The sequence below is a fragment of the Carya illinoinensis genome, chromosome 12, assembly GCF_018687715.1.
Source record: "Carya illinoinensis cultivar Pawnee chromosome 12, C.illinoinensisPawnee_v1, whole genome shotgun sequence".
Taxonomy (NCBI): domain Eukaryota; kingdom Viridiplantae; phylum Streptophyta; class Magnoliopsida; order Fagales; family Juglandaceae; genus Carya; species Carya illinoinensis.
Genome location: NC_056763.1, coordinates 20,677,085 through 20,698,366, shown reverse-complemented (window position 1 = coordinate 20,698,366; position 21,282 = coordinate 20,677,085). Strand labels below are relative to the sequence as shown.

General features: G+C 35.8%; 1 protein-coding gene and 1 pseudogene across 2 annotated transcripts; both read right to left on the bottom strand.

Annotated features, from left to right (window-relative positions):
- Positions 1-985: 985 nt before the first annotated feature.
- On the bottom strand, positions 986-8,004 carry LOC122289154 (annotated as a pseudogene).
- A 2,237-nt stretch (positions 8,005-10,241) lies between these two features.
- LOC122289821 (ribonuclease J) lies at positions 10,242-20,936 on the bottom strand. 2 transcript variants are annotated; one of them, XM_043097131.1, is made up of 17 exons: positions 20,580-20,936; positions 19,629-19,857; positions 19,084-19,207; positions 18,474-18,530; positions 17,533-17,724; positions 17,380-17,457; positions 16,594-16,776; positions 16,387-16,467; positions 14,876-14,941; positions 14,691-14,783; positions 14,080-14,205; positions 13,782-13,895; positions 12,825-12,920; positions 12,646-12,743; positions 12,093-12,565; positions 10,924-11,390; positions 10,242-10,793 (listed from the first exon to the last, which is right to left on the bottom strand). In XM_043097131.1, exons 1-17 carry the CDS (start codon positions 20,746-20,748, stop codon positions 10,698-10,700), a joined length of 2,742 nt encoding a protein of 913 aa, XP_042953065.1. In that variant the 5' UTR covers positions 20,749-20,936; the 3' UTR covers positions 10,242-10,697. The 2 variants fall into 2 exon arrangements, with proteins under 2 accessions (XP_042953065.1, XP_042953066.1); XM_043097132.1 differs by having other exon boundaries at positions 19,098-19,207.
- Positions 20,937-21,282: the final 346 nt, after the last annotated feature.

The following is a 21,282-nucleotide window of genomic DNA, read 5'->3' as shown; positions in this document are numbered from 1 at the left end:
GGAAACGCCTCTTTATCACTACATGGGCCTGTAGTTTTGGAAATTGTTTGACCACTACACTTGTTCTCAGATTTTGAAATCTCACGTGGGAAGACAAGGTAATGAAGCTAGTATATGTTGGTAAGATTTGCTCGGAAAATTGATGATACTCTGCAATGGTGGAATAGCTGTCCAGATTTTATTCTTAATCGAGTAGTTCTTGATGCTGAAAATTGATTGATGTCTGAGGTAGTAGTCTTTTAGTTTTATGGGTTGTAAAAGGTTTTACTGCTCTGTATCCTGTACTGGATATATATCTCCTTTTGGAATAAAGTACGTGTTAGTTATAAAAAATGAAAAAAAAAATGACAAAAATATTACTTATGAGATGATCCCATTTTTTTTCTAAAATACGATCATTTGGAAAAATAAGATTTTTTAAAATTTATTTTTGTAACAAAATTACATTTTTGAAAATATTAACGTTTGTAAAAGATAAATAGTTTAAGTTTTTAAAAGGATTTCGTAGAGATGAATTGTTGAAAACACAAGGAGGACAACTAATTGAATTGTTGAAACATGTGGAAATAAATGAACTAAAGAATAATAAAGAAATATTATTTTAATAAAATAGAGAAAGAATGGATAGAGATTGAAGTTTTGCGAAGGAGAGTAGCTAAGGAAAAAGAGGATTTTTGAGTAAAATTTGATAAAAGACAAATTTGAGTGCTCTATATATTGGGCAAAAAAGTCAAAACCACGGCGAAGATACATTGGAGATAAAAGTCAAGACCACAGCCTAGATAAGAGTCAAAACCACAGCCAAGAGAAGAGTCAAAACCGCAGCCAAGATACATAAAAGCCCGAAGGGAGGCTCTATTGAGCATAAAAGTCAGAATATTTTTTTATAGTTTATTTTGTAGGCTTTAGCAGAAGTTGGATAGCAAAAGCACAGCCAAGATACATTGGAGACGTACGACTGTGTAAAGCAAAAAGAAAATATGACTAAATACATATATTATGTATTTTTCTTTGCTTATGTCACCATGTACATCAGCTACAATACAGAAAATACGAACAAGGAGAGTACAACTTGAAAATCGAATGGAAACTACAGAATCCACCAAAGACCTTCAGTTGATCAGATGTAAATGAAACGTCCTCGAGATGCAACTGCATGCATTCGTTTGGGAACTCGGAAGAAAATAAACAATAAATACATCAAAGTTGTCTCACGAACATGTTAAACGCTCGTACTTTGTCTTGAGTAGGAAGCAAAAGAAAGCCATAAATCTGAACCATAAAGAACACAACCAAAGCTCTCACTCAAGCTCAGGCCACCTCAACCATTTCTTGCTCCACAGAACTCGGGACAACTGGGTAGTATTTGTAGTGGAGTTCCCCAACATCATCATCGGATAGTTTCTTCCATCCATTTGTTCCCACATAATATACTGAAATCGAACAATACGTGTGTGTGTGTGTGAGAGAGAGAGAGAGAGAGAGAGAGAGAGAGTAAAGTTACATGTCGGCCATAACACGTAGTGCAGGTCCTAAGTAACCCCCTTGTAGAACACCAGCCTAGTTGGAGCTTGACACAATATTGGTCGACTAGCCTAAATTTACTGGAAATTCCAAATACTCTCTTAACATGGCCCTCTTTTAGTGCCCATGTAAGAACAGGAATGTCAAATAAAGTTAATGCTAGTTATTTCAAAGTTAATAATCTGTGGCCTTGAGAAGAAACTTTATGATTTTTGTTATCACAGAAAAATATATTTTACTAAAATTACACTAATTTTTATGAGTAATTATAATCATAATCCCATAATGTGGCATAGATGATTGGAGACTATTTATTATATTTCACTTTTGAACCTATTATCTAATGTCATATCATGGATAGACAGAGAGAGATTACCACTGGCAACTCCACCACTAGCTGCATCACGGAATGTTGCATGATAGATCGCCCTCGGCGCCAATTCAGCAGCCTCTTTGATTGACATATCATATCGGTACCTGGTGAGAAAAGGGTAAAACCACGTCAACAAAAAGGGGGTAGGGAATCTATTAATGGCCAGATGGATAGAAGTTTTATCACAGACCCATTATCCAGTACACCATAAGCATATGGTGAACTAGATCCAACAGAGAATCGGGCTCCTTTAAGCCGTCCTCCTTCACTGTCGACATAGTACAACCCAGGACCCTGTAACCAAAAGACGCAATTAGAAGAGAGTCAAATTGGCATGGAACCAAACAGCACTAGAAAAATGAAAAGAGCCCATTACCGTCTCATCCCATCCAGCAATCATGGTCCCTACAGATAGACCCATTCCGCGATATGAGAATAAAATATTAGCAAGCAATTTTGAAGTTTCTGTCACTGAAATTCTCCTTATTTGCCAAATCATGCAATCGGCACTGAGATTACCAAAATTAATTTAGAGAAACCTTCCCATGCATTAAGAGATTTGCAACTTACACAGCCAGAATGATAAATATATAGAAGCACTAGCCTGGATAGATATATGAAGCTTCTAAATAGACCCCCAGCCAACAAATCAATCCTAAGCAGTATTGAATTTGGCTTACCCACCAACCCAATTATTATTCTCAGACATCTACATGTATTCCACTGATTTAAGTCATGAAAAATATAAGATGCGTCTTGTGAATATTCGCAAGGCATGTCTTAGGCCCCATTTGAAAAAAAAAAAAAAAGTGTTTCATCTCACCTAATCATTACAACTTTACCTAATCATTACAACTTTTTTAAATTTTCATAAAAAATATAATAAATAATTAAAAAACAACTATGTTACATTAGAGTAGTCATCAACAAATGTAACAAAATATTGAAATTTGTTTGATTCAATGTTGATTAGTCCCCATATATCAGTGTATCAATTCAAAAGGACTAGATGCTCGTTTATCAATTTGAGATATAAAAGACACATAGTGATGTTTAATAAGTTGACATGCTTCACAAGGAAAGCAACACATTTCCCAGATTCCTAACTTGATATTTCAAACGAGAAAGAGGGCGACCAAGGTGACAGTGCCATTCATAAGCAGATGATGAGGATGTAAGGGCTCGAGTGGGTAACTGTTGAATATTTAGATAATACAGACCTCCAACTTCATGCCCCGTACCAATCTTGTTCCTCGTATTGAGATCCTAAAAAATACATGAAGAGATAAAAGGTCATTGGACATTGAAGATTTCGAGTAATCTTACTAATGGAGAGTAAACTAAAGGGAAAACTAGAAACATATAGAACAGATGACAAGAATACAGAGTCAGTGAACTTTGTGGCCAATGCTTGTAACTTTAGCAAGAGAACCATTAGCAAGAATAATACTTTTTGGAGATGTTACAATATCTAACTTAGATAAGGTAAAAGACAAACCGGTCAGATATTCATTAGCTACCGAATCAATGACCCATGGATCTTGAGTGGATGATACGAGACATGCAGACGCTATACTTGAGTGGGCAAGAGTAGCTATGGAAGATGAAGCCCGTATGCGACCTAAAAGCTGATCATACTCATTCTTCAATATGCTAATCATATTTGGAGCCAGGTTGGGGCTCATTGATTGTGACGTAGCATTGTGGCAAATGGCCTGATTAGCGGGAGCCAAATGGTCTACCATGTAGATCCCAACAATAGTCTACCGAGTGATTAGTGCGACCACATTTGGTGCACTTACGAGATTCTCTACCTCGAGTGCGATTATCTTTGATATCATGTCTCCCATATGCACCTCTACCACCCTGGCCTCTACACCCACTAGGAGCAACATAAGAGTCAACCAAAGCAAATCTATCACTAATTTGATTAGATGACAATTGAGATCAGTGTCTAGATAGCGTGGCACGTTGAACTAGGGAGAACACTTCAGGAAATGAGGGAAGCTGTGGACTTGCCAAGATTTGAGAACACACCAACTCATATTCAGGTTTTAAACCAGCAAGAAAGCGAACAACATTAAACTCTTCACATTGTTGTTGCATCCGTGAAACATCAGAAGTGATAGGTTGATATATATTCAGTTCTTCACATATGCTCATCACTTGAGAATAATACTCTTCCAGGCCCAAAGTACCTTGTTCCAACCCAAAGAACTGTTTACATAACTCATAAGTATGGGTTATGTTCCTAGCACCCGAATACATCTGTTTGAGATGCCCTCACACTTTTTGAGCAGTGTCAAATTTAAGCAAATATTAGGTTCAATACTGGTCAACATCAAGGAAAAGATTTGAGCATCCTCTTGTTCTCATTGAGCAAATGTAGAACTACTTGAGTCAGGTCTTGGATAAACCAAGTGGCTAGGAAGTCTCTTGCCTTTCAAAAATATTGCAACAGATTTTGACCACAGCATATAGTTCTTTCCATCCAATTTCACGGAAGTCATAGGCATATTAAAGTTTGGTGCAAGAGACTGCAAATCAATTTAGTTGCCATAGGTATAAAAAAATATCACAATTCAACTTCGAGATAGAAAATTCACACAAAATATGAAATATGGATGAAAACCAAGGAATACAATCTGGAAACCTAGAAACCCAACTTAGGTACCCGAAAATTCAATCTGAACAACCAAATTTCGGCTAACTGGACTTTATTGGCCAAAATCGGGTCTGAATCAGTCGGTATCAGCCTGTTGCTGTCCTTAAACAGAGATTAGGTTATTCTAAACAAGAATAAGTGATATGGGTATTACCTTATCCGTGTTACCAAACAGGTGTTATTTTGGATAAGAACAAGTTCTTACTCCAGGTTTGGGCTATTCACACTCGAGGATTGGATAACTTATACCTGTAACCAAACACTTTGAGGCCTCACAAGTTACAACATGTTCCTCTAATTCTACATAGAAACACATGGAGAGAATTATTACTTTATTCATTGATGTACCATAATAGATATATACTACATACAATTGACAATTATACCTTCACAAGTTACACTAATTACAACCATGTCCTACAACCATGTCCTCTAACAGCACTAAAAAGGGTATATACTTTATGAACATGAGAAGACCAAGGCAAGCTCGGAGCATAAACACTAAAACTTGCACAAGACTTGACCCAATTCATTCCCTAGAGATACAAAACAGGGTAACAAGTTTTAACACGTTTTACTCATAACATTCAATCGATAGGCATGATTCATTTCTAATGTTTCTCTCATTTATTCTTAACTTCGACTCTGATTTATCGGATTGGAGTTGGAGTGAAGTTAGATTTAGGCTTTTTTTTTTTTTGCTTAATATTTAGCTTATTTTTAAATAAGACTTTACATATAACAGATCATTTTGATGTGGGCTTCCATTCAAGTTTACTAGAAACATTACAAAAAAAAAAAGATTTTAGATATGAAAAAACCAAAAATATAACTAAAAATATTTCATATACTATGCAAACCTGAAAAATAAAAATAAAAATATAAAGAACTTAAAAATATCGATCCAGTAGGCCCTTTAGGTTATTCATGATATACTATCATTCATAATTTCATATTAGAGTCTCAACTCCCAAATCAACTTAAAAGAATAAAATGATTGCCTAACCATCTAGACAAGGCCCAATGGCAATGTCCATTATCCAATCATTCATTGCTGAATAAATTACAAATAGGAAACACAACCAGCCACTCAAATACAAGCTGAATATTGTATTAGAATCTAGTTACATTCCACTATATTATAATCTAGATAATAAATTAATAGTCTTACTATATATACATTATACACGGTACATGACTCACTATTAGCCAATCAAGTTTCATCTACCCTGATATATGTAACACGGTTGATAGTGATACTATGATGTATAGTGTGTACATATAATTGATTATTAGTCTACTAATATTATTCTTTAAGAATTATCACTTGAATATTAGTCTATTAATATTCTTGAATTTAACTATATAAGTTCTAGACATTTTATATGAGTATATATGATCAATATATAAATAATACATTTTTATTAAAGTCGGAGTCAGAGGTAAGAGTTGGAGCAAAGTTGGTCGGACAACAAATTTGACACCGACTTTAAATGCAAAAAAATAAACGTCCGACTCCACCTCAGTTTTATTGGAGCTCCAACTTCGACGGTATGGATTTGGAGTCGGATTTTTGCACAGCCCTTGCCATTAGCCTCCAGGTTCCGCATCAATCAAATCACATTGTGGATAGTGGTTACTCATTTTATTGCAGAAAAGTATAAAATTTCTTTTTATTTACAATTTCTGTTGAAATGTTTAAATGAATTTTGCTGCCATCTCCTACAGAAACCTAAATAGAAGTAGTAAAGCCTGCTCTGCAAAGCTCTGTAGTCCTTGGCTATGCTACTGCTAGTATTGCTTGCATAAAAAACAAGCGTTAGTTTGTGAGCTTTGCAAATGGTTTATGCAGATAGTAGTAACAGATTTTTCTATTCCTTGTATTCATAGTCATGTATAGAAAGATGCAGAAAATTCATAGCATGCAGATTACCTTGATGCCTAGGTTTCTATGCCAAAATTGGTAGTCCGCAGCTCCTCCAGCCATTGTGCCGAGCATGTAAGGATTGATTTCAATGATTTTCTTTACAGACTGAGATGCTGGAAATTGGGGAAAAGAGATTAATAACATAAATTCAAAGAAAATATTTTCCTTTTTCATAAAAAAGAAATAAATAAAAAAAGGGTCCTTCTTTAGGTATCACTATCATATGGCTACAAATAGAACATAACAAACAAATGGGGATATTTTAATTGTGAACAACTATTGCTAACACAATTATCTCTATCATAACTCTGAAAACAAGAAACCATGATCCCTAGGCAGCACGATGTCCTCATTGGCATGCAGCGAAAAGATCATAAGTAGGAAGCCAAATAAGACAATTTAATGCCCTGAACTTTTCAAACACCAAATAAAGTAGTAGCAGCAGTAAGGCAACACTTTGTGGCAGCCCCTATTTGCTTACAGAAAGGAAAGCCTGGGCAACAGCAAAATGAATAGGCATCTGCATACGAAAAACAAGCACACTTCTCAGAAATCAATCGAGTTACATAAATTATATCACATAGTTTATTGGTAACGAACCCTTTCTTCTCCATATATTAGAATAGCCAACAGACATAAAGGCAGCAGGCCAAGATTGCGTCTTATTCCAATTTGATTATAATTTAGGCTGTGCAGTAAGCTGCAATAAACCAAAAATGGTAAAGCGTAAACACTAGATAACCGAGGCCACTGTACATACAAATGTATCCACCCATGCTGGCACGAGAATCCGCAGCCACCATAACCCCTTCCTTAAAAATAAAAGCAAGCGTCGTCGTCCCTTTCGCCGGCTTCACCATCTGTATAGCCTCCTTCTGGAATCCATCAAACTAAAAGAAAAGGAAAAAAAAAAAAAGAGTAAAACAAACGAACACATCGTTGGTAAACTAATATCTTTTACATTCCTTTGCTCTAAATTCTCAGAAACCAAACCAAGTGTTAGTTTCTTTTAAATAGATATCAGAAAAAACTATAATAAATTACTTTCAAAACGGAAACTCACGTCGACCGTGCCTGGGAGCTCAAACGATGGGGATGAGGGAAACCCATTCCCGGAAAGCTCGCTGCTTGCGCTGAAAAGTGTAGAAGACGATTCGAGACCGCTTGTGTCAGGCTTCATGATGATTATTTTATACAAACCTAGTAAAAATATCAAAACACACAAACCAATCCCTACAAAATTAGTTTGGACTGATAATCCCTACAAAATTAGTATCAACGGATAACAATAATATGCGTCAATGTAGTTGGATCCGTACAAAGCTAAGGTGAAATAGTGAGCCCTCATTTACCTTGATACAGAGGGAGAGCCAGTAAAAAACGAACCAACTGCGTATTTGATGCTCACACAGACAGAGAGAGAGAGAGCACAGAGCCTGAGAAGCAAGAAAAGGTTGAGCCTCCGAGGTCGGTTCATGCAAACTCAAACTCAAAGTTCTCGTCAACTTGTCACAATTTTCTCACCTCCGCGTAAAATATAATAAATAATTTAATTTTTGTAAATTTTAATTTAACTTTTCAAATATTAAAATAATAATAATATTAAAATATAACTTTTATTTTAAAATTCAAAAATCTCATATTGAGAGCAAATCGAACCTAAATATTAAGAAAATGATTACTAGTGTCTAACCAATCTAATTTGATTAGATTGTAAATAAAATTTGAGATCGAATTAGTATGAATTAATTTTACATTTTTAAGAACCGACTTTGTATCGATTACTTCTCTAAACCAATTCTTTCAATTTTACATGTTCAGTTTGGTTTTTTAATTTTAATATATTATATTATATATTATATAATATATATACTACTATAATGATAATATATTATAATTATATTATAAACTATAGTAATATATTATAGTATATTATAATATATAGTGATATAGTATTAGTATAACTATTAATATAATAAACTATAGCGATATAAGATTTAAAATGTAATATTATATATATTAATTAGTAATTTATTATATAATACAAAACTATTTTATATATAATTATATATTATATATAAAAAAATTATATACAATATAAAAAATTAAAATATATATATATGAACTAATCAAGTCCAGTTTTAGAAAAAGAAAAATTGGAATCGAATAGATTTTGACCGATTTTAATAAAAATAAAATTGATACCAAATCGAATCAAACTCAATATCAGACCAAACTTACCGGTTCACCGATTTTTTTTTTTTTTTACACCCTTAATGATTATTACTTTGAATTAGAATGGCAGGTCGTAGCCAAGGTATAAGATTTGGTCCCTAAATAGGAGAATTAAGTTCAACCCCACTTCTAAATCAAAAAAGTAAAAGGCTACTTGAATCGTTAAAGTTTATCAATAAAATTGACCTATCGTGTTTTTTATTTATTGGTTAAAGATGTTACTATTAATAAATTTATTTATTTTTCAATATTTAAAAATTTATAAAAAAGTTAAAATAAATAAATTAATTAATTAAAAAGTGCATGTGCAATTGGTACAATGTGGGGGCAACATTCTCGGTCCCCTAGCATTGTTCCATCAAAGAAAGAACGACAACGTTATAACCACTCGAAGTGATTACTAAACGCAAACGATTCCATCGACTAGGCCCATCAAACTTTATGCACATCGGATCTTATGTATTGTTTTTGGATTTAGTCCCGATATGTTCAATCTCTGGTGCATCGGCCTTGTGGACTGCTAACGTCACGAGCTCCAAGTCACGCGTGCGTTGAGACTGACAGTAGTATGGAAGGACTGAGAGTAATTTCTCTTTGAAAAATTACTTCTATAAATTTAGAAATTGTAAGTGAGATAGCCATTTAAAAGAAATTAGGACTGAATGAAAGAATCTAGTTTTTTACAGTGAATCCTAGTTTATACAAGTCTTGCACATCCTAAACATGTATCTAGCTTTACTCATTTTCTTTTAAATTAAGATTGTCGAATTTTGAAGTCCAAAATAAAAGGGAATAAATTTTTATATAAGATGTTTAAATAATACATAAAAATTTTCCTTCCTCTAATTTTCTAAACTAGTTTCAGAAAATGATGGTTCTTTGAGTGGAAATGGGGAGGAGTTGGATGGGAAGATTGATGCTGTTGAGGTTTCAATTGAGGATACTGAGTGAGAACGACGACGCAAAAGAAGGTTGATGACGGGGATGATTTTTCTGCGTGGGCACTTTGTGTCGGGTAAGATTGGGATTCACCCATGGTGTCCAGTCCTTTGTTTCAAGGGCTTCATCCCATAGGGCTGGCCACAAGCAAAGGTGCCATCTTAAAAATATGCCACAAGGAGCTGGTCCCTCACTAGTTTCGACCATTCATTACATGGCATCTGAATGATCAAAGGATCGACAGAAGAACGTTGGCTTTTGAAGCCCTTAAAAGAGGAAAATATTGAAGAGATGTCAGAAGCAAAAGTAATTCGAAGAGATTTGTTCATGGAGTTGATAATAGAGCATTGATAGTAAATGCTGGAATGATCAAAGGATGGAGGCCGTGCCCGAAGGAAAGAATTGGGAAGCTTTCAAACCTTTTGTACCAACACTCCCAATCAGTGAAAGCTATGTTCATTTTTTTCAAACCCCAAAAAAGATAGGGCTGACGTGGCAGGTGCCAATTGGCCTGCCATATCAGCAAGCTTATCTTCAGCGCCAGTCAGCATAAAATGGTGACTAATTATACACGGTCCTACCAAGAACATAAAATGGTCAGTATCATATTATGATAGAAGAAACTTCATCATGGTAACAAATTATAAGAGCATGTCAAAGAAGCTATTTTCAAAACTTCTCTTAATCTTCAAATTATGTCTGCATGACCAATGAAGCTACACAATAATTTATTATTCAGATTATTTTCTTTAGAAAAAAAAAAACCCTCCACCGTTTCAACTATTCCACCATTCCCTTTCTCATCTATTCATTGCAATGGCTTACAGAGAGGGTTTATGGCGACCAGACTACTGCATGTCTTCTTGGGCCTTGGTTGATTCTTTCACATCACCTAAGATATTCCACTCCATAAATCCATCATGAATGAGTGAGTCCATGGATCTTTGCCATGGTCAAAAACAAGTACCTTGCCCAAAGTAGAAATTGTCAAAGGTCTTCCAAAAAATGGTGCAAGCTGTTTTTTTGTTTGCCAATCATTTTGTTGCCATTGCATCGGTATCAGAAAAAACTCTATCCATTTCCTCAAAATATGGCCAGCTCTTCTTGCTTTTCTTCCCACTCTTGGTCTCCTGTTCAAAAAAAAAATGTTGGATTAATAAATCATAACCGGGAAAGGATAATAAATTTATCTTCCATAAAGTAGTAAACGTTGATGCCATCCCATGACTTAAATAAACCAAAAAGGGGGGAGGGACAAACCTCATATTTCTGAACCAGAGATGTCCATAGAGATTTGCACTCCCCTGCACTTCGAGTGATCCCATCTCCCAACAAGTTTCCAGATATCTCTTCCCAGAGGGCCATTCTCCCCTTCACAACTTGGAATCTGCTATGTAACTCCCCACGCATTTTTATCAACTTCTTAACATCCTCGGGTTTCCATTTATTCCGTTTCACAGGCTTGGATTTTGGTTGAGCATTTGATAATTTTAATGAGTCATCTTTACCGCTTTCAGTACCAACTTTCTCAACCTGTGACACATGTTTTGTGTGTGGGACAAAACCATTGTTAGCTTTAGCCACTTTATCGACAGGTGATGATGACGTAAACACTTTCCAGAAATCATCTGAATCATTAGAATCGGGTAACAGTTGTTCTGTTAAGCTGGAACTTGAAATTGTGGTGTCTTCCTCGGGTAGTAGACTTTCAAGTTCAGTATATTCACCTGCATCGATAAATTGAGATGAGGGGAAATAGCATCATGAGAATTGATACTACAGATCACTGTATTACGAAAACATATATTTACTAGGAGGCTCATATGGTCATGATTACAAAATAACTTCTCATCCCAACAACTTTTTTTTTTTTTTTTCTTTTTGGGATGAGAAGTTTTCTTACTTCATCCATGCACAGGCACCCGTGAGTATTCATATACATGGATCTTTTGCATGAATCTGTTCAATGCCTTTTCTAGAATACTTCTTATGTAATGGACAGTAGTTCTACTGATGAAATTTCATCTTCCCAAATTTAAGTGAAAGTTCTGAGTTTGACAACCTAATAACATATTACTTCTTATGTAATGGACAGTAGTTCTACTGATGAAATTTCATCTTCCCAAATTTAAGAGAAAGTTCTGAGTTTGACAACCTAATAACATATGAAACCCCACATAAGGAAAGAGATTCCACCATCTTGGAGCAGAGCTCTTTGAATTATGCTGTAATTTGATGGCACTGGGTGCAGAGACTTCGTTAAGGACGTGTAGCTATATCCCCCCAGCAGTGATACTTAATCTATTAGTAAGAATTACAAAGATGCATACATGCATTCTTGCATGTTTTTATAGAAGCAACAAGGACATGCACAAGCAAACGCACTGACCCTACTACCCACACACAGAGAGAGAGAGAGAGAGAGAGACCTTCTAAAGATTGTTGTGAGGTGTTCTCTAAATGTATACTGGCAATGTCTTCTTCTGCACGCTTCCTATTGGACCGTTTTTCTTTTGGATGTCCATCAATTTCTTTTTGACGTCCATCAACCACTTTTCTCAGTGCAGACATCCCAAAATCAACATGGGACTTGCCAGATAGCCTTGCATTCAGCTCATCAGAGAGAACTGCTTCAGGGTTCTCCACAGCAATGGCAATGACTTCAGGCCTTTTACCACTGTACTTCCTTACCATCTTCCTCAAGACCTCGGCCACAGTTCTTTCCATGTGGGCCAAAGGACAATTGACAGGACAGCTTGAAAGTGCAGCATGGGCGGCTTTATGGAGTGCATCTAAGAGCTTCCCTTTGTCAAGCCATAAGCATCTTGTAGTGATTCTTATCTTCCCTTTCAAGCTATTTTCAATCAGACCATCAGCATCTTGACCGCGCAAAATTTCCATACTGTAAAAGTGAGCTATCAGGATGCTGTTATACAGATGATAAATGACACTCAAATTAACTGCAAGATCCAAAAGGTCTACCTGACCACTATAATGCCATCTAATGCAATTCTTTGTCTCTCATCAATGCAAAGTTCTGTTGATGTACCAAATGCTTTATCACCATCACTATACATCAACTGAAATAAAAGAACAGATTCATCAGAATTTTCTTGATTAAATTATCATAATAAATAAGAAAATACTTGAGGATAACCAACCTGCAAACTCTCTTTCCCTAGGGAAGTGAAACCGGAGGACAGAACTCTCCTATTTCTTAAATGAGAAACCCCCAGCATCTCACCATTCTTAATAACCTGATGATTAAGTAAATCACGTTAAATATTTTCATCATAGTGTTTCATTACCTTAAATGTGTATAACTAACATAAAAAGAATCCCAACCATTGCCATGTAACTTAATGGGCCTGTCATGAGAAGGGATGAGCTTTTTTTCCCACTTCAGTGCAATTTCTGACATGAGAAGGGACAGATTGACCCACACTAAAAGCCTTGTGCTATAAGAGTAGCTTTTAGAAAGTCTAATTTTACTATTCCTTTGTCCTGTGGATCTATACAATCTACAGACATAGCTATTTGCAGTCAGATAGAAGCTGCTACATAGCTATGAATTTTAGGGAGAAAAGACATAAGAAAGGGTTTTTAACTTTAAAAAAAACCAATGCAACGGATGAGAAAAGGCAACTGCAAACTAAAACCAATTGTGACAAAGATCCCCACACACGTGACAAGAATTTTTTTTTTTTGTTAACATGATACTAAGCCCTCAAAGGGAAAGGTTTTTTTTATAGGTACTCTCAGAGGGAAAGGTTAAAAAAAAAAAAAAAAAAAAAAAAAAAAAAAAAAAAAAAAAAAAAAAGAGAGAGAGAGGTTTCACGGGAAAAGTAAACAGGAAAAAAAAAATTCCATGTGACAATAAAACAAAAAAACCCCACCTACTTGACCTTGCTAAAAGTAAGAGTAAACTTGGTTTACCATGATCCTCAATTTCATTCCGTTTCTCTTTAGTCAATAGGTAAAAGCATATCATACTGATGGCCCAATAAGTTAAGATGAGAAGGCTGTTGTGATTTTTCTGACAAATATTTTTCTTCATGTTAACGACTACCTCTCACCAGTAGACATAAAAACATTATAACAATGAAGCACCAACTTACACAAGTGTGCCGAATGCCAGTTGATCTTCCAAGTAATTCATGTTCTTTCAAAAACAACAGTTCTCCATGTATGGGCAAAAAGTGTTGTGGCTTTACAATTTGAAGTATTTCTTCCTGCAGATATGTATTTTATATTTGATTAGTTTCTTTCTGAACGTAAGAACACCCCCCCCCCCCCCCCCCCAAAAAAAAAAAAAGCCTCTAGCTTATGAGTATAACAGGAAAGAGCACAAAAATTTTATTGAGGCTCAATTGGATATCACCCATAGGACGGGAATAATAAAATGATGAAACTTACCAGTTCTCCACGATGTCCATGACCAGATGTATGCAGGCACTCATTTTTACCCATTACAATGGGTGTTCCAATCTCAGATATCCGGTTTAGCATTTTCATCACTCGAGATTCATTACCAGGGATTACCTAAGGGGCAAATTGTTAAAAAGAAATTCTGGCCATCAAATTTTTACCAAGTAACTTAAATTGACAAAATGTTAAGAGATCAAACAGCTCACACAAACAAAAGTAAAAAACACCTGAACTCTCTATTTTTCTAATCTTCAATGCATAACATTTTTCTTTTAACTATTTCTAGTTCTTATCTCTTGCATATGTCCCATGTACTTGGGCGGCGCTTTTTCTATTATGAATAAAATTTCATTTACCAAAAAAAAAAAAAAATAGCAAAAGGTAGAGAGAATTAGAAAATAATTTTCTTGATAGAGAACATTTTCGTGTTACAGCAAAGCAATAAATCCACGGCATTCAAATATTAATTCCGCATATGAACATTAATCATGTTAATTTTCTGTTGATGAAAAAAAGTCCAGTTCAATCAGAATGGACTCAAAAGAAAATTAAACAATATTTGGTTGTAAACAACTGCATATTATACCAAATGTTGTTACCTTAGCTGAGTACAGAATTACATCTTCCTTGGTCAGTTTGAGAGAATGACTACCTCCGTATGATGCAAGATTTAGAGCAGCACGTGGTTCTGCCTGGCACGTGATATGCCAACAAAAATTGGTCCAATAAATGATAATGTCATCTATGGAACTAGGCAGCCACCAAAGGCATGTAGTGAACTTACTTGAGAACCAGTCGTCACGATTAACAAATCCTTTGGAGCATAGGCATCAATATCCTCAACTTTCACCTATATCATTAGAAAGAGTAATAGATTGGATTTTATGTGCACGAAGAGTAGCAAAACAGTGGATCACCCCCTACTTTATCACAAGGCATTTAGTACTTTATTTATTTTTTATAAGTTCATTTATTACTTTTTAAACATGATCTTTTGCCAACTAGGGGTAGATTAGGTGTCATGCCTTCCTGAGTGGTTGATCTCCTAACTTGTTGAAAAGGGCAGTTTGGTCATCATCAGTGTGCATTATTATGAAAAGTAATTCTGTCTTGTTTAATGTAGTGTATTGGAAAGAGAGAGAAATGGGCTTAGCTTTGAAGATTGTGAGAAGTCCATGATGGACCTTAAGATTCCGTTTCTAAACATGATCCCATCTTGTATAATGTGTTTGGAGAGAGAGACAGAGACAGAGATATGGGCATAGCTTTGAAGATTGTGAGAAGTTGTTGATGGACCTCAAGACTGTTTTTAGAACACCTTGTACCACTGGATGGTGGTCCACAATAGTGTCACCTCAAGACTTTTTTGATCAATTTCCTTCCTCTATTTAGGTGTAGACGTGTGCTGGGATAACACTCTTTTTATTCAATAAACTTATCTTACCGAAAACTGAAAAAAGAGTAGATAACAAAACTGTTATTTGTTGTAAGCTAACTCAAAAGGGATTGATGAAGGGAGCAATACAAATAATACCATTGTTATTTTAGAAGTGCAACAAGGAAAATATACTTCAAGATGAAAACTCCAGAGTCAATCCACAAAAATTGTAAAATGAAGTTACAGATCTAGCCTGTAATAGCCATCAATCACAAGGCTGTTACACTTTCAAGCCTATATCCCACTTTTTAACAACCAACTAATTAGAGTCGCCACTTGTTCAGAAGACATGACAAAAGTTCTATAGTGCTTGCCAACCTCCCACATCCCTCCTTTATTTGGTCTCAGGAATGACTATGCAAAAGAAAATGAGAATAAAGTATGAAATGAGGAATTAAAATATTGAAGTGCAACCAGCTGGATTGAACCAGCCACCAAAGGATGGCTCTCTGACAGGAATTACAAAGTTGGCACATACAATAGTAGTAATTTGTGTTTAATTAATCAAATGTTTACGCAAGGCCTCAGCCATAAAGCCCTAACTCAGTGATTAAGCCCCTGAATCCAGTAAAATGGCAAAGATTCACATCGATAATCACTTAATCTATGGCTGGAAGCCTGCCAAGTTTCACGGCACAACATAGGCTGAATAGAACTCTTACTTTCTTCACCCCTTTAAGGACCCGCATATAAACTTTCAAACTTAATATTTTTACTCCTATTGATATATATATATATATATAATATTTTTACTTACCAAAAAAAAAAAAAAAAAAACTTTCAAACTTAATAATTAAGGGGAACGACAAGTAAAAGAAAATGGGCTAAGGGGCAGAGACGTTTATGAGTATTCTTACCAGAGTTGATGGATCAATTGGTGCCTTTCCGTCCTTCCAGGCAGCATCCAGATATGTTCTTAAGGACATGCCAACAAATACCTAACACAAATCACGATATCAAAACTTCCAAGACAAAATATCTATCAGAAATCCCAAGGTTGCAAAGTATTCTGACCAAAAAGCTAGTAAAAATTCAATAGATCAGATTAGTTGTGGAGAACGTACCAGTTTTCTACCAGTTAAATCAGCTGCAGCTTTCACACTTCCAAGGCGGTGTATATTCGATGCAAATTGAGTAGTAATAACCCTTCCTTTAGCTGCTGAAATACGCCTCAATAATGCATCTGCCACTACAGATTCACTCATTGTCCTCCCAGGTGAAAGAATATTTGTTGAGTCACTCATCATCTGAAAGTAATGTGTTATTTCCCATATTTTCATTTGTTTATATTCTCACAAAGCGGTTAAATAATGCTGCTTATAGAAATGACATTTTAATCCCACCAGATTAACACACCACAGAAAGTGAACAAGGACTAATCAAATAAAGAAGACCGAAAAGACAAGGGCATGATAACAACGAAGGACAGAGCAAAAACAAGAAATACAAGGCATCAGATGCCAGTCTAAACTGTCCAACCTCGAGAATGCAAGTGAAGAGGAAGTTTGTTAAAAACCTTCGCACAATTTCCCAAAATAAAGAGAAATGACTATCCCATGACTTTTTGAGAGAAGTCCTCTCCATACATAATGCTGCCATGCAAACCTCATATAACCTGAACAAGGCACTGGCATTGTATCGGGATTTCTAGAATATTACTCTCCCAAGAAAATTGGCAGTATGAAATTCATTATCTTTATTTCACTGTCAGGACAAGCACACGGAACCTATATTTTCATGCTTTAGCCCCAGTGAATCCTACCTCTACCCCAATGTTAAACCTGATAGATCTCCCTTTGTATGAACTGTATCAATATAAAAACTTTATAACAAAGGTCCAGATGACTTACCAATGTTACTCCTTCTTTTGAAAGTTCCTCTAATGCTTCACGATCAAAAACTTTTCCATCTAATGGGGTTTCATCAATCTGTAAACGCTTCTAAAGCTTCAGAATGAAAGCAATAAAGAGCCAAGAAAACAACAATATACAAGTTAACCTTACCTTCCAGTCCCCAGTGTGAAGAATCGTACCATCAGCACAGCGAAGAACTAATCCACAGCAATCAGGAATAGAATGGGTGACCCTGATAGGCTCAATTTCAAATGGCCCCGCCATAAACTTCCTCCTTGTTCTAAATAACTTAAGTCTAGATGAAACAAAAATCCCATTCTCCTTTAAACGCTTCTTAATAAGCTGTTGAAAAAGAAAGATAATTACCTTCCTGTACCAGGGCGAACAGAAACAAAAACAATATTCATAGAATAGAGCACGAAAGGGTTTCATAATTGCCGGGTGGGATTGCCTTGGGTCATGCCCAGAAGTATTGCAGAGCTTTTTATTCTTGGAGAAGACTAGAAGGCATCCTGCAACTTGCAGCAATATGAAAGATGGTCCCTATTTGTCTCATTGGTGTATCTGAAATGAGAGAAATAATAGAACCTTCAAGGACCATGTTTGGAGGGCAGAGGAGCTCAGGAACTTCTTTATCAACACCCTTTTCCTTGGATTGTATCTATAGAATTTTATGGACTCAACTTGCATGAAGTTTTAGTATCTTTCTCAACTTCTAGATGGGTGTATCTCTTGTATACTCGTTGTTTACTTGAGTTGTGTCTTTTACTTATAAAGAAGGGTTTCATAATTGCAATTGCGTGAAACCTCAATCATAATAGAAATTAGCTTAATGGGATGGAAATAAGGAGAGCGTGAGAAAGAATGAGAGAAATACAGGTGCATGAGTTATGAAGTAAATACTTTCATTAAGGGAATGTCAAGCACCAATAAAAAAAGATTGTGCTACTTCCTATCAGGAATGCCATTATTTGGCTGAGAAGGCAAGCTCTTCTGAAAAGTAGCGCATTTCATAAACTTAATGTGCATGTATTTGAGTGTATATAATATGTAAATATATGATATTAAAATTTAAATCCCTTGGAAAGTACCTCCATCGTAAAGGAAGATGCAAATATTGGTGTACGAGAATCCAAAGCAGGGATGACCTGTTTAGACAACAATTAACTAGTTAAAAAACTGTAACAGCAGAAACACACAAAGGAAAAAATACTTAAAACTTCTTAGTATCAATGGAAATGCAGAATACTGGGTGCTGCAGAAAAAACTGAAAAAAATGTAGACTTAATAGATTTTTTTTTTTTTGGATGTCGGGGAACCTCTCCAAGGCAAGGCCCTTCAGACTCACCCTTGCAGAGTAAAGCCTGGTCCCATGCACCACACCATCGAAAGTTTACCTACACGAAACTGGTTAAATCGTTGGCTTTTCACCAAGGGGTGTGGCCCCAAAGGATTGTTTGCACCCATGAGGTGTTGAACCTTGGACCTTGAAAGGAGTGATATCCCAAGACCAAGGCCTTCACCACTTGGGCCAACCCCTTGGGGTTCTTAATAGAATCTTCATAGGCATAACAGGATAGATACACTTCTAAAAGGGGAGATAAATAACTAAGAGCTTGATCCATCATTATTCAGTCAAAATATTGTTTCTAAGGATAAGGAAGTTCAATTTTTGATGAATAATCAGGGGGGGAAATTTACCCACGGCAACGCACCAATGTGATCTTCGTGGCCATGTGTGATAACAACTGCTTCGATTTTGTGACTCCACCTTTTGATAAATGTGGTATCAGGTGTTATTTTTTGGACCCCGAGCTCATCATAGCTGAAATACAAGTTAAGACGTATATCAATAAATTAGACAAGGCTTAAGCAGCATATGCAATCACTAATGCAAAATGCAAATGGAAAAATGAATCTTCCAACCTTTGTCATGCAAAAAAAGCATTTCCAATATATGTAGTCAAAAAAGGGGATTTAGACTGCAAACTATATTAGAGTTTGAAATCTGGTAACTTCTTCAAGCAAGTAAATTTGGCACGGTATATCAAGACTTCAGGGAAAACCTCTATCAGGAAAAAAATATTGACTCATATTTACTAATCAACAAAGGGAAAAGAATTCTTGACTTGGCAAAAAAGAATGTAGTGGCCAAGATATAATATTCTTGGACTCTTCACACCTATGTGATAGAAACTTCAACTCAAGGCATTTGATCAGTAGCAAACTAGCGCTCACAGACTTACTCTGGAAACATGACACCAGCATCAATCAGAATGTACCGATCATAATTTCCAACAAGCATGCAATTCATCCCAATCTCACCCAGGCCACCGATTGGAAGAACACGGAGGGGTGGTCCATCAGAACCCTCATAAAATTCTTCCATCTTGCGCTGAACCGAGTCTTCCATACTTGTCCTTGCCCCTTCCTTCATCCCCGATCTTTTACGCGGTACTTTAGATCGGCCAGTACCTAAGATGAGAAGGAATAGATTAAAACAACAAAATGCAATTATAAATAATGGCATTAACAGCAGTCACATAGCTAAATACTGCAATTGTCTATTATTCGTCATGCTGGATTTAAAGTTTATGCAAATATGCAATAACATACACGTGAAACAAAGAGGAACTAAAAATTTTTACTTCACGATTATAGCCAACAATAAGGTGAGGTATGGACAGTGAATTGAGATGAAAGTTCAATAAAATATTATTAGAATATTATTTTTTAATATTATTATTATTTTGAAATTTGAAGAAATTGAATTGTTTATCATATTTTGTGTAAGAATTTGAAAAAGTTATAATGATTAACTTAAATGAGATGAGATAGCTGAGAACTCTCAATCCAAACGGGGGCAAAGAGAGTTCCTATTCAAAATACAACAAACGAGGCAATAAGATAGAGCTTTTTCCTTCAAACTGCTTTGCACTCTGTTTAAAAAATGTTAAAAAATTAATTCAATATAGAAGCTGGTAGTTCTCAACTAATACCTCGACTTATAAAGAACCCAACCAAGCACAAATCCTCTATTCTCAATGTAAACCTCGAACCCAGAAAAAAAAAACAATAAAAACTCAAAAACATATACTCCATTGTCTTCGCTATAGATTTCTTTCATGTTCTCAGCTACCAACCAGAAACATCGACTACAAAATAAAACATGATAGGAGATTTGAAACTTCGTCTACCAGTACTGGTTTGAGAACCAAGAGAGCACGAAACGGAACGCTTATTTGTGGGGTTGGGCCGCCACAAGAGGCTGCACGGGCACAGAGAAAGAGCACCAAAAGCAGCCATTCTCGGCGACAAGCTCAGTCTGCGCGAGAGAGGGAAACCCTCGGGAAACACCGACTGCATATGTTACGGGAAGAGCTTCGTAGATTAGAAATGCCTAGAACAGTCCCTAGAAATCTTGTATTGAAGTTTAGGGTTTAAAGGCTGCTTGAGCAAGAAGCGGGAGAGAGCGAGGAGGTAGAGCGTGCAAATGAAGATTTTTGTAAGGCAGAGAAATATCTTTCTATTATCAATATCTTTCTATTACCAAATGTTCCCTGGTAACGTGTGCTGAAGTGAATAAAAACAATGTCGTTTTCTCCATTGGATGCCAAGCAACCCTGCCACAATTATTTAATAAAATACCGGTCTATCTGTTGTCGAGGTTTTTAACAACCTCCAATCAAATTTTGCCACGTGAACAACTTCACATAAAATTTAAAAGGCGCATCAAACTAGAATAAAAAGATTTTTGCAAGCTAACCACTTCGTTTTGCTCTAACTTAATAACAACAACAACAGCAGCTTCAGCTCTAACCTTGACGACCATGTCCACCACCACCACAAGGCTTACTCCACTTGTGGCTGCACTCGTTCCTTTTCCAAAATCCCTTCAAA

Bases quoted from the DNA above. Each gene is read 5' to 3' on its own strand.
- LOC122289821 (XM_043097131.1), bottom strand. From the start codon at position 20,748: ATGCAGTCGGTGTTTCCCGAGGGTTTCCCTCTCTCGCGCAGACTGAGC. The intron at 17,725-18,473 runs GTACTTTCCAAG...CTTTTTCAACAG, and splicing joins CATCTTCCTTTACGATGGAG to CTTATTAAGAAGCGTTTAAA. The intron at 14,206-14,690 runs GTAACAACATTT...TTTGCCCCTTAG, and splicing joins TAATTCTGTACTCAGCTAAG to GTAATCCCTGGTAATGAATC.